Source organism: Pelmatolapia mariae, linkage group LG7 (assembly GCF_036321145.2).
Source record: "Pelmatolapia mariae isolate MD_Pm_ZW linkage group LG7, Pm_UMD_F_2, whole genome shotgun sequence".
NCBI lineage: Eukaryota > Metazoa > Chordata > Actinopteri > Cichliformes > Cichlidae > Pelmatolapia > Pelmatolapia mariae.
The window spans coordinates 46,560,568-46,574,737 of NC_086233.1; the positions used below are offsets into that span (position 1 = coordinate 46,560,568).

At 38.2% G+C, this 14,170-nt stretch overlaps 1 protein-coding gene across 2 annotated transcripts; it reads left to right on the forward strand.

Annotated features, from left to right (window-relative positions):
* The first annotated feature begins 278 nt into the window (after positions 1-278).
* On the forward strand, positions 279-12,265 carry parvg (parvin, gamma). Of its 2 annotated transcripts, XM_063481003.1 has the most exons (14): positions 279-538; positions 977-1,108; positions 2,418-2,518; positions 3,448-3,512; positions 4,055-4,157; positions 4,319-4,462; positions 5,819-5,934; positions 6,038-6,093; positions 6,181-6,212; positions 6,316-6,377; positions 7,462-7,530; positions 7,652-7,753; positions 8,811-8,883; positions 10,820-12,265. In XM_063481003.1, exons 3-14 carry the CDS (start codon positions 2,452-2,454, stop codon positions 10,891-10,893), a joined length of 963 nt encoding a protein of 320 aa, XP_063337073.1. In that variant the 5' UTR covers positions 279-538; positions 977-1,108; positions 2,418-2,451; the 3' UTR covers positions 10,894-12,265. The 2 variants fall into 2 exon arrangements, with proteins under 2 accessions (XP_063337073.1, XP_063337072.1); XM_063481002.1 differs by lacking the exon at positions 977-1,108 and having other exon boundaries at positions 10,820-12,264.
* Positions 12,266-14,170: the final 1,905 nt, after the last annotated feature.

Consider the following 14,170-nt stretch of genomic DNA (forward strand, 5'->3'; position numbering starts at 1 on the left):
GACCAGATGACGGCAAATTGATCCGGGTGGTCACAGATGGAGACGTGTGAGTCGAGCCTGAGTGGTTCAGGCCTCTGAGTGTCACGCTTCTCACGGCCCTCCTGAAGTGTAGTTTTCAAAACAATACACTTATACCCAAGAGTCTTCCCTGTTCTTGTTCGCTCAATGACTACTTATTATTAAAGTCTTATCCAGGGTTCGTGTCACAGAGCATAAACGCCCCTATCAGAAAACGCTCGGCGTCGAAGCCAATATCAAAAAGAGGAAGTGCTATCTTCTTCTCTGCCACATCCTCTCATGCGCTTATCTTCCTTTTCAACCCTGTGACATGTTATTTTCTTTCAAGCCAACAGTTTGAAATTGAGTACAGCCAGACCTTTGCATTGATAGAAATAACAAGAGTCTCTATTCAGATTGAGTGCAGCCCTCCACTTCTGATATATCGCTGTTTTGACAGTTTGTGGAGTTGACATCAGCTAAGGAACTCAATTCAGCAGAAGTCACACATTTCTGCCGAGTCGCTCCCAGAGTGCTGAAGGTAAGCTTATTCAAAAAGACTTTTTGTTTATGACCTTGTTTGAAAGTTACTGTCAACCTCAGGAAAAGGAAGCCACACACAATCTAAACACCCAGAGAAAGAGAAGTTGCTCACCGAGGCGTTTCTGTTCCACAGATCCAGGAAACAACCGTTTGACAAGCTCCAGGTCACGTCTGTTTTGTCAGAATGTGTTGCTTTATGTGTTTGCTGTGCTTTGTCTCAGACTATATGATTCAAAATGTTCACAGAAACAAGACTAGCCCCTGTAACTCTGCAGGGACCTGAAGTTCTTGATCTGATGAGTTTGCCATTGAGAAAAAAAAAGAAAAGGGAAAAAAAGAAGTGAGGAAGTTAAATGGCTTCCTGTTTTGGTCTAACGTGTTTTGGACCAGATCGATTCCAAACCCGATCAGATTCTGTCTTTCTCTGTGTTTTTAGAAACGTGTAACACCTTCAGTCAGAGTAATATACCTGCATTAGAAGTTCTGTGTGGCTGAGCTGAGCACAAGGCTGTTTTTTTCTTTGTACTTTAAAAGCAACAATTCTGAGATACAAGATTTCCTCTCAAAGGTAAGCTGTCTGCCATTACAGCCGGCATTTTTCACTGCTGGTCAGTCCTCAAAACCAGCTGAAAATTGAGCAGTATGGCTCCAGACACTTACTGAGGCACCACTGAGAGTATTTTCTGCCAAACATATTCATGGAGAAAGTGTTTCTTCATTCTTCTGTGCTTTACAACCCACTTTCCCCCCTGAGAAAGTTGGAACAAAATGTGTACAAATTGTGTATTGTGATGAAAGCAGAATTCAGTGATTTGCACATCCTTTAAACCTTGCCTTTGGGGTGCAAAGACAAATAGTAAAACTGCAAAGTGTTTAAAAAAAAAGAGATGCACATTTTGAATTTGAAGCCAGCAACATGCTTTGGAAGAGGTTATATTAGGGCTATGTTTCCTGCTGGGTGTCTTTTAATAACATTTCAAGCATGTGGTAAGTCTTAAGACCAACTGATTGAAAGTAAAATGTTTTTCTGTTCTTGCTTGAAATAGAATTATTATCTTCCTCTTTGTATTTTACATCAAAGTAGGAAATTGAACGGTCCCAATATTTTTCAATAGTTGACTATTCTGACTAGAGGAAGGTGATTTTACCATCTGGACTATTTTAATAAGGAGTCATGCTGTTGTGCAGAGTGTGGTTTGACTTTGTCTAGCCAAAATAGGCAGGGTCTTCTTGAAAAGGACATCTGGATTGCAAAAATGAAACTACCTTTTAGCATTAATAAACCCTTCTTAAAGTTTGCAAGTTTGCTGTTTGCTGTTTACATGAATGGTTCATGTTCTCTTTAATCCAGATGTTGTATTCATGTCTAAAAAAATGTACAGTTTTAATTGGTAGACCACAAGACATCACCTCTGTCCAAATGAGTCCAAACTCATTTATTTTGCATGGAAATCTTTTTAAAATTTGATTTGTAGATGGAACAATGGAGTTTACAGCACTGTTTTTGTAGATGTTCTTCTGGGCCCATGCAGAAAAATGTCTGGTTTGCCTCTTGTTTGCATGCAGGGATTTTTTTTTTAGATCCACATCCAATGGAAGCTTGTGGTAACAATTTAACACCCCCCCCCCCCCCCCCCCCCCACCCCCAAACAAAATCAGCTGGTGTCAAGAAGTTCTACCTCACCAATACTTAATAAATATATAAAAACAATAGTTTCTAATGTAAATCGTCCTCTGAGCTGGAAGAAGAGAAGAGGGGTACACCGCTATTCGATCTTTAAAACTTTGAGAACCCTGCTTAATCTTGTATTGATATCATACACTGTGTATTAGAAATTCCCGTAGTTTGTTGTAATTTTATGTAAATGTGTTGACAGGTCAGCAGAGGTGAAGATATCACTTTGCAGAGGAATGATGGAGGAGAACATCTTTAATTATCAGAAAGAAGAAGAGCCTGTGGAACTTGAGTCTTTTCAGGGTATGTTTGCATTTACTTAAAAGGTCAGTCTTAGTCATCAGTGATTCATGTGGCACATGTAAAAGATCATCCCAGTGACCTCATATTGAAAATCGTGTCTGCCTTGTGCATTTCTATTAGACTTTCGCCAATATTACATAATGAGGATAATGAATATAGACGTGTCCAGTTTATCTGTAATCATTTAAACCTGCAGGACATGACCTTCAGATCATTTGGGGCACTGATGTTGTGAACTTGAAAGGTGACAGTTGCTCATTTACACATTTAGCAGACATGGAGGAAATGAGTTTAGGTCCAGTATTCTCTTTCATGTGAAATCTGGTGTGCTCTGGTCTCTGCCACCTCCTGGGGTGAATATCTGGTTTTTAATTTGCTGAATCCTCCACTATGTTCCCCGGCTAGTATCAAAGTTTTTGTGTACCGTATGATGGGTTTATAAAACACCGACTTCATCGAGAAAGCAGTTCAGTTGGGAGCTGAAATTGGCCACAATTCAAAAGCATAAGCATAAAGATGCAAGACGCTCCATACAGCAGAGTTGGAGTGGGCTTGTCTTTCTAAGTAAAGCAATACATTTCGGATAATTCTTTGATCCATACTCCACATAAAATTATGATTCTCGCAGCTTAATTATATTGCCAAGTTAGAAGTTCTGCCGAGATAGATTAGACTAACCGAAACCGCTTTACGGGCTCTGCTGATTTCTATGTTGCCTCGGGAGGGCTGGATGTATGAAGGGAATGCATTTGAAAATGGCCAACCTCAAAGTATATGTATATGTGAATAAGTTGCAAACATAGGGATACTGCCAAAACATGTAAAGCCTATCATTGAAATATTCAAAGCAGAAATTCTAAAGAGAGCTATCAGATGCACTTTGGGTGACGTAAGAGACTAGCGCAGTTTTGTTTTCATGTCCATTACAGGGGAGAAGAGGAAACTCATACAACCAACATCTTTAAAAGACCCCAAACTTGAAAAGCTGAAGGAGGTAAGAAATGAATCCCTGCCTTGCACATGTCGGATTCGCTTTCTTCTATTTCACATTTACTGTAACATCAAACGCCCGTCCTGGACAGCCACAGATCTGAGATTACCTTTGTGTCTTTAGTGGGCTACATACAGGAATAAGGTGTGAGGATCGGTGAAATTTTAATGAGCATAATTATAAGAGAAGATGGGAGACAGATGTCACGGCGAGGAGCCAGCAGAGTCTGCTGGATCAGAATTTTAAACATATTGTTGTAAAGAGGGCAGCGCTAATGTTTCACACAAATGAAAAATTGAAATAATTCTGACGTCTTATATGTAAATTTGAGAGGAAAACAAGTGAAATATAAGCTTTCTTTTAGATGAGTACTTGTATCTTGCATTATTATTATTATCTGTTTCGGGATCCAAAAACACAATCTTTAAAAACAGGGTCTCTTGCTGTTTTTTTTCTTCATCTGCAACACTGGCAAAGGAAAAATGTATGCAAGAAGATGAAAGCGGATAATTTCTCTGACCGTGTGATGAATTATATCTCGGTAGGCACTGGTTGATTGGATCAATAAGACTTTGAAACCCGAGCACATCGTTGTTCAGAGTCTGGAGGAGGATGTGTATGATGGACTGGTACTTCATCACCTGCTGTGTGAGATAATGAATATTTGATATTTCATTAATCATACTTACTTTCATTTGATAATGATTTGACTGAGAGGATGAAAAACAAACAGATATTATGTTAAAAAGCTGGAAGTTGTTGTCAGTCAGACCCTATAATGATACTCGGTTGTTTCTTGATTTCTTCAGCCAGGTTGGCCGACATGCATTTGAATGTGGAAGAGATAGCGCTGACCAGCACAGCTCAGATCCGCAAGCTGGAAATAATCATGGAGGAGCTGGACAAGAGACTGGGCACGCAGGACAGCAGTCAGATCAAATGGAACGTCAAACGTGAGTCATGCTGCTGACTGGGCTTCGCAAACAAAGCAACAAGTCAACAAATGTTCTCTTCTGGCAACCCTCTCATTTCAACAGGATTTGGTGCTATCACAAGGGTACCATGTAAGCTTACACCAACTGTGCGGGATTTTGGTGGAGATAAAATTTCCTGACATTATAGGGTTTCATTTTAATCACATGTCAGTGCTGGTTGCTTGGTTATGCAGAGAAAAACCTTATAGACTGTTCAACACTTTACCTAAAATTGTCTTTCTTGGCCTGACACAACATAACCTGGCAGGGCAGCTGTCAGATTCTTGACTACAATTATTTCACTTTCTTTCATTGCCTTCCTTTGTGTTTTGTTCAGGGTGAATCCAAATAGAAGACAGGGAAACGTATCAAAAAAGACTAATCTGTGCGAGTGCTAACTAAAAGTTAAACATGATTTGGTGACAATCATGTTTACTGCTGTCAGCAGTGTGCAGTTTTATTCTAGAGATAACAATACCGAATCAAAATATGGTCGCAAGCACAATGGCATTGCTTAGGATCTGGAGTTGTGAAACTGTCTTCCTGCCTTTTTCAGTTTCTCTCATCTGCAAGCAAAAAAGGTCCCTAAAATGACCATGTCTTGTTTTGTAGTACAACCCCAATTCAAACAAAGTTAGTGTACAGTGTAAAATGTAAATAAAAACCGAATCCAATGATTTCCAAATCTCATAAACCCATATTTTATTCACAATGGAAAATACAATTTTGAACTGAGAAAGTTAAGAAGTTAAGAAAAATAAGGTCATTTTGAATTTGATGGCAGCAGCTGAGCTAACAGTTTTCATAAAAGAGTAAAATATCTCATGTCAAACATCGGATTTATTCTGAATAAAACATCAGTTTATCCGATTTGCAGCTTGTTGCTCTTAATTTGTTTAAAATCTAAAAATAGGGCTGTAGGTGCATTACCAGTTGAAAGCTTTTAATGTTAGGCAACAGGAGTAATAATAAGGATAATATATTACCAAGAAGGTTAATATAATATGGTAATATTGTCTAACAGGGTCATCATGGAGTTGTTCTTAATGGGAGTGCTCCGATCATTAGCTGTGGAGAAAGCTTTACTTACAGAGTGAAGACATAAATAGATAAAAAGAACTACTATTGTTTAGATTTGCTGAAAACTGGATTGATATTGAAAATAGCTACTGGTGAGTACTCAATGGTAAGTAGGTTATGGGGCCAAGTGTCAGTTTCTTATTTATCAAAGACACTCGTGCCCTGCTTTGTGTGCATACTTGGTAGCAGAGAGTTGGATCACATCGGCTGATTTTTCTTTTGTGTGTGTCTGGTCCTCTGCTGTTTACCTGTCAGTCATCCACAACAAAGACCTTCTGGCCACCCTTCATCTGCTTGTTGCCATGGTGAGATGTTTCCAACCTGAATTGGATTTGCCGTCTGATGTGAAGATTGAAGTTGTAGTCGTAGAAGTAAGTTGTTCTTGTCAAACTTTGGCATGTTTTCTTTTGCTCCAGGATGGTTTCAGACACACTTTGTGTAATTGTTGCTCATTGTGGTGTGCTGTACACCCAGGTCAGCAAAAGTGGAATCAAATCAGATGTGCAAGTGGAAATCTTAACAGAGGGAAGGTGAGGTGCTTACTGCCTCGTGTGATCCTGTAAATGTGAAGAAAAACTCACCTCATATATATATATAAATCCTTTTTGCCTTTTCAGCAGCGACACAGACTCCCTCAGCAATACTGAAAGTGAGTGAGAGTGGTCAGAGGTTGAGCTGATGTGACATCTTGAATGTCATCCAAAAAGCATTACAGCCTACTAACACATTTTTTTGGCTGTCTGGTCACCCAGGGGAAGATCCCATCGAGCAACTGCTGAAGCTTGAGGCTCACAAGGTCAACACAGTGAAAAAGGTATAACAAGGACACCAGAAAAAGTAAAGAAGTGCCGAGATTTTTTAAAGGTGTTGACTTTCTCATCTCTAGAGAGAGAGGAACTCCAGTGGTGTTAACACAAATGATAAATGTCACGCTGTGTGTTTGTTGCCTGATCTGAACCTTCAATACACGGCAGATGAACAGAGCTGGCTGGTGAAGGACGGGACTCTTAATCCAATGTGTTTGTAAGGCTTTTTGGCCTTCTTGCAAAAGATGATTTTCAAATACTGTTGAGCATGATCTTTTTAAAAAAAAAAAAAAAAAAATCAAATAATTTTCACAGACTGCATGTAAAAAATGGAAGTAGGCACCATGACAACGCTCATGGGTTAGTGAAATCCTGTTTTGAAGACTCGATTTTAGGATTTTGGAGCCAGAAGTTCCAATATTTGACTAAGATAGATAACTAAACGCCTGAACACAAACTAAATGCAAGAGTTGTGAGAACAGCTGAAATACAGGACAACAAAGTCTGAAATTAGCTATAGGCTGACACAAAGTAGCTCACGGAGAGAAAGAGACAAAAAAAAATCTCATATTTTAAAAGTTAACACAAAGAAATATTTGCCTACCACCATGGTTTATGAACGGCCATGTTTGTCAGTTGGTCAACCTGCCACTCAAATTGTTTGTAGATATTTGTCATTCCTCTTCTGTTTATTGTAGCACCACAAAGAGGCTGATATTTTAGGTCTCAGGGATATTAATAATAATAATAATAATAATAATATATGTTTTCATATTCTCTGTTGTTGTTATACTATTTTAACATGTTCAAAATAAAGATACAATACAGTTATTATTATATTATGAATGATGCTGAATGTAATAATTATAACAATCTTAGCATGCTTTGATGCAGTCGTTTTTTGCTGGCTGACTAATCCTTTCCTTGATTTCGAGTGAGCTACACCAGGTGCAGAATGAACAAGTTTAGATGTATTACTTTAAGAGTCTGATATATTAATCATTCCAACTAATGCTTCTGGTTTTGATGAAGATACCTTAAATTGTCAAGTTGCATTTCAAACTGCACAGTTTTATAATTTCTCTGTTGTAGGCCCTGGTACACTTTGTCAACCAGCATATATCATCTCTGGGTCTGCAGGTGATAGATATGGACAAACAGGTATACACCAACAGCTGGAAACCTTCTACTGCTTACAGGCTTTCTTTTGATAAAAATAGACTCAGTGATTACTTCCCTTATCACTTTCAATGTTCCAATGCTCTGTGGGTTTGCTGTCCAGTTTGCTGATGGTGTGATTCTGCTGCTGCTGATCGGACAGTTGGAGGGTTTTTTCATCCCGCTCTTTGACTTCAACCTGACCCCTGTCAGTGACTCTGAGATGGTAAAGTATAGATTCACATATATGGATTCATGCCACATTCAAAGCTTTATTCTCTCAAAATATAACTCACAATTTTGTTCAAACGTATTATTATTTTATTTTTGGTGCAGTGCACGCATTCACACAAATTCCTTTATTCAGTTCACAAGTGTTAGGAATGAAGTACACTTTTTCATCTGATCATCTGATTTGAAGTAATCTAATCTAATTCCCAGCCGATCACTTGGATACAGTACTAAAACATAATCCAGAACAGTGCCCATTAAAAGATATGATATGATCAAATGAATATTATACGGTCCCCATAATAAAAGTGGGTACATAATTACGACTGTGTCATGGTTCTTAAATTGAAGCAATAGAATGAGTATGAAAAAGTGATAGCTCTATCCCCCCCATCCTTTTATCCACTGAATTGTAAAATGTAATTGAATTGAATTTGTATGTTGTCCCTGTGCCTCCTTGGGTTTCCTTCAGTTTGCTCCTAGGTATGTTTAAAGACATAAATGTCAGGTTATTTTGTGATTCTGAATTAGCTGTAGTTGGTGTGAATGGTTGTCTGTTTCTCTGTGCTGGTCCTGTGATGGACCACTAACATTTCCAGGGTTGTATAATACTCCAGGGCATACTGTGTGCCAGATGTTAGCTGGGACAGGCTCCAGCCCTCCCATGCCCCTAGTTGGGAAAGCATTTAAGAAAATAGATGTATGATTTTAAAAGTAATTAGTAGCTATAGCTATTACTATGAGATAAAAGCACCAGAGTACAAAAGGCTTGTAGTATATTATCATAGTGGAATAAAATACACAAGTATTATAAAATGGAAATCTTCAAATTTAAAGTTAAAGCACTTCATAATTGTAAGTTCAGCACTAAAGTACAGTTTATTCAATAAATATCTCTACTATTGTTACAGAGTCAACTTTTTTACCAAAAGTGAGGTAGAATATAGCCTTTGTTGTATGTGATATAGTCTTACAATAAGTGTGGTTCATAGCTGAATTTTATATATTTTCTCATTTGAAAAAAATTTTGTTGTTTTTTCAAAAAATTCTAGCTTCATAATGTCACCTTGGCCTTGGACCTCTTGAAGGATACAGGCTTTCAGCTCTCCAATGTTGACCCACAAGGTGAGACAAATCCACTTTGTTCACACATAACACACTCAGAACTTGTTCATGACTGTTTTACTGAGATTGAAATGCCAGGCACAGATGATGAAGAAGAAAAAAGGCCTGCAGATAAAATGATCGTTACCATAAAAAAAAAATGAAATCCTACAGCGCTCCAAGACACCAATGTCAAACTAATTCAGTGATGATGCCCTTTATCAGGAGAATTTATCTGGATGACGGAAAAAATGCTAAAATGTGTTTGTATGTCATGCAAGGAAGGGGATTGCTGAATTAATCTGCTCTACACCGTGGAGTGAGAGTTTGAGAGTGTTTTGGAGAGGGAGATGGAATAGCGTGCTGAATATGAATGAGCGCCGCTCGTGCCATGATGAGTATCACTATAGATGATTGGACACAGAGATTGATCCTTACTGTTACTTTTACTAGGCTATATCAATGTGCGGGTGTTTATCTGAATGAATTTGTGTTATCTGTCTTACTGAAGACTGCTGCAAATATTTCACATGGAAAAGAGACAGTTGAAGTGGTTCGGGTATCCGAAGGGCCAACTAATCAAGGTGGTTCAGGCATATCCTATCAGGAGAAGGCCTCAGAGCGAAGCTAGGGCAAGCTGAAGGCATTACATCTCTTAGGTAGCATGGGAACACCTTGGTGTCCCCCCATCTGGATGAGTTGGAGGAGGAGGCTGGGGTAGACGGGAGCTCTGGGCTTCTCTGCTTAAACTGCAACCCAGACCCAGATAAGCAGCAGAAAATGGATGGATTAATGGCAGCTTTAGTGAATTTTACAGTGTGTAATCAGCTGTATTCAATATTTACAAACATAATTTTTGTCAATATTAGATCAAGGACCAGATCAAGGTTTTGTATGTTTAAGTTAGTTTTTTATTATAACAAAGTATCATGTTTGTGTGTTTGGGGGCTGTTTTTAATGGTGTAGGCTTGTTGTTGTAAGCCACTTACAGCCAATCACTGTTTGCTTGTGACGTTGTTGTAGGTAGCCCTCATGGATGTTATGTTATTTTGCATGCAAGATGCCTACTTTCTTTGACATATACTCATGATCTCTAATGGCCACATGTACACATAAAAAGGTTCAAATTCTAGGAAGTCATAAAGCTACAGCATTCGTTTTAGTTTATTTTCAAGTTTAAAGCATAAATCTGTGGTGGGTTCATGTGTATGACTACATCGTATGCCACCAGCAACGCTTATGTGTGTGTTTGGGTAATTTCCTTCGGTCACATAGACTACATCATTCCATAAGGCGGAGAGTGAAATCAAGCAGGTGACCGGGTGAGTTACTGACTCCTCTAAGTGTGGGAATCAATCAGTGGCAAACAGATTCACTCCACTTCCCTGCAGATGCGCTATTGACAGGAGGAACTTCCCTCTAAACTTGAATCTTCCTCTCTTTAGATCGCTAAAGCTGTCCCACCATATTGCCTCCCAGCCACAGAGCCTGTAATTGTAAAATAAATCCTCGACACGATAACTGTTAATGTAAGGACTAGCACAATTAATCTGTGCCAGGAGCGAGTGGGTAATTTAATTCATTTTTAGTGTCTTTTTAATTAACGGCATAATTGCAGCCACTGAATGAGGAATCCCAGCTCTCAGGGCCTAAAATGAGAGCATGCTGCGTGAATTAATTAGGTTAGCCAATGGTGAAGTCGATCTTTCTGTCACATTCATTCAGTCAGAGCATCTCACAACAGAGAGCAATTTTGTAGGGATCTTATCTCACCAAGGACACATTGATTAAGTTTCCATCTAATGTTTTTTTTTGTCCTCCTGATCTATGACCTCTTAGGATGGATTGTGAGAGTAGCTATTAGCTAATGCTGGTAAAAAGCGTCCGCATATTCTTACCGCCTCAGTGGCTTAAGGATGCTGCATGTGGCTTATGTCTCCTCTGAATATTGTGACAGATATTGTCTCTCTGGACACCACTGCAACCTTGAAAGTCCTCTACGCTCTTTTCAACAAGCACAAAGGGAAATGAGAGAGGACATCGTGTGAAGACGAGCGGCGCAGCGGGAAATACAGAAATGGCCAAGTAGTGCGTTCAGCCAATTACTAAGAGGTGATTCTGCAGTTTTGAGAAGTTTGGCCGACGCTGTTTCCAGGCTGAATTAAAGGATTAAAGTTATGTTCTGTAAAGTGAAGTGAAATGGTGGTTGGAGGATCTTTAGTTTGTGTATTATGATGTAGACTATGTGGCTTAAAATATGTGGATCGCAACAGCCGAAAGAGGGTTTGAATAAAAATCATTCAGAATTATGCTTGAATGACTCAAAGTCGAAAGCTCCACAATCATTATAGATAATTTTACTTATTGCAAGTTAAATAACTTGTTGAAGCAGGATTACAGCCTTACAAATGTATTTTTAATGTCACTGTGTCTTTAAGAAAAATATTCTGTATGTGAACATTTTTATCTCAATAAAGCTTAAAGAGCGGTACCAAAAACTGGAGGATTAGAGCTTCAGATGTGAGTACTAATGCAGCACATTGCTTTAGCATTTTTGTATCAGAAGACAGAAAATGAGAAATATTAAGATGTTGATGTTTATGCCTAAGCTGATGCAAGTCATTTGATGCAAACAAAATGTCAGTGTACTGTCTTTTTAAAATAAGATCCAAAATTGTAATGGTACCAATAAAAGTCGAACAAGCCATCGACAGTCAAACAGGCTTTTAATAAACCTCAGGTTCTCTTTTCCTGTGCCAACGTGTAAAAAATACGTATAAAAGTGTGCCAACTCAATATGTCTTGACTACACTATTGATTTCTTTACAACTTGTTTCATCATCTGTGTGTGTTTTTGGTTGTTTTTAACTCTCATATTTTCGAAAATATAGGCTATAAAGATATTGTTGGTTACAATGTATTTATAGCTTATAGCCTTCACTGTTATATATTGCGTGCTATAGCTGAAGCTGTAAGACCCAGTTTATGATAATGTATAATAATTACCATTTCAACAAAGGAAGCGAAACATCAAAAACCTCACACTTCTGTATTTGCGTATGAGCACAGCACATTTAAATATAGCACCGTTAAATCTGTCACCTGTTTACATCATACTGACAGTACAAGGATCAATAAATATTAATTGACAGCATAAATCTACTGCAAAGAAGTTTTATTTTGGCTCACTGGTCACATTTGGTTTACTCTTGCCTAGCCCTTGTTTACCTCTTGTCTCATTCTCTTCTTTTTTCAGTACATTTCCGCTTCAGACTATCAGTGTTGGAAAATGAGACTTTTCATTCTTTGTACACCACCCCCCTGGCTTTGGCTGTCATTTCTCAATAAACAATGTGGATTTCTCTCTGCTTCTTTATGTGCTGCTCCTGACAGTCTGTGACCTCTTTTTTCCCCCCCCCATCCTTTTATCCACTGAATTGTTCACAATTCAATGTCGTGCAAATGTGGAGAGGGTGCAGCATGCAGTGACAGATAAAAGACGTGGTTATTACAAAAACGCATTTTTGTAAATTATGCGTCGAATTAGAGCGAGCTGGAACTGCGAAAATGCACTTAATTATCTCCTATTTACAAAGAAGTATCATTTTTAATTTCAATTAAATCAAATATATTCAAACTATTGGTGTTTTTCTCATAGAAAAATTTGTATCTAACTGGTTCTATGTTTAAATAACACCTGCCGCTTTCGTTAGGAGTTGTGGTTTTAGTTTGTCTAACGTGTCTGTAGTATACATAGTAGTATACGTGTCTTTGTTTGTGTTTTGAGGTTAAAGTGTGAAATAGCTGTGACACTGAGCAGTAACAACAATCACGTTCACACATCTCATTCTCTATGATGTACTTGCAGATCTCGTTGTTGACATTTGGGATGCCAGTTTATTTGTTTTCAACATAGTGATGGAAAATACTCCTAATTCATATTTTATTTCCACTGACATTTCGAAAAGCTCGCATAAAATTTGCTTGGCAGTCACACGCAAATATACGAGCTGCTGTATAGCTACAGGCACCGGAGGCAGTGATAGAAGGAGACATTGAGGAGTGAGTCCGTGCTGTTCATCATCTATAGTGAACAGTTTATGTATTATGAATCCAAATTGCTTATCTTTTATAAATCAGTACAAACAGCCTCCTAATTCTGAGTCACTGTGAATTGAATTTGTTTGTTAAAAAATAGACTGCGTATTCATTTACGAGAGGAATAAACTTCATTCAATTTGGATTGTTTTTTCTAAGTTTGTTCATTTTAATGATTCCCAAGGCAAACTGGGAAAGCCTTGCAAATATCTAAGTCCTGCCTTGTCCACTATTGTCGACTTACATATCGTAGATATCTGCATTCTGCTGTGAAGTGGCATTCAATATGACTTACGGCAAAGATAAAAGAAACTCTTCATCCTTGATGCTTCATTACTGTCTGCTTGGCAATTTTAACCTGCAACACTTTCACATCATCCTCTGTGTGTATATGTTCAAGTTCACTAAATGTTGTGTTGTTGTCAGTAGGAGGAATCTGAAGCTCAGGGATTTTCTAATCAAGCTTAGTTATAGTAAGTTGGAGCATTACATCAGTAAAAACTAACACGTCTGTTATTGTTTTGATAAATGACTCCAACCTTGAATCGAATTTCCTGACTGAAAGGTGGTGAATGGGCTGTTTTTGCTTATGTAAATGTTCCCACTATGAGGCTTTAAATGATGTACAATGAACCATGGAAATATACATAAACTAAGAGCTTATTGCTTAATGATTTAATCAGTATAAAGTATAGAGTGTATCCTAAGTAGCAATATAACAGATATGACTCAGATATCATTGTCAGCATGCTCTCCTTATGTGAAGATAGACCCCCTGGTTTATTCTGATATTATAAGTATATATAATATGAACTATAAATGCTATTTTTAAGTATTCCATTTAGTGTCTTGTTAAGAGGTTTTAGTTGCATGAATGCAACACAGTATTAGGTAAGAAGGTAACAATAAAGTACTTACAGTTCCTAGAATATTACATGCACTGTACTATTACCAGTAGGAATTTTAGTTGGATGCATCGAACTTGTCATCCTGCCATCCACATATGTTGGCTTGCTGATAGGATTGGGGTTGGTGGGCTTCCCCTGTTAGCAAAATAACGAATCAGCTCCTGGATATATGATGAAGAACATTAACATCACAATTAGGATGCTGTCTAAACTGTGGCAGTTTCCTGCTGTGTCAAGCTTAAAACCTTACAGCTCTCATAGCTGCAAATGGGGTGGCGGTGGCGGGTGGGGGGGATTAATCA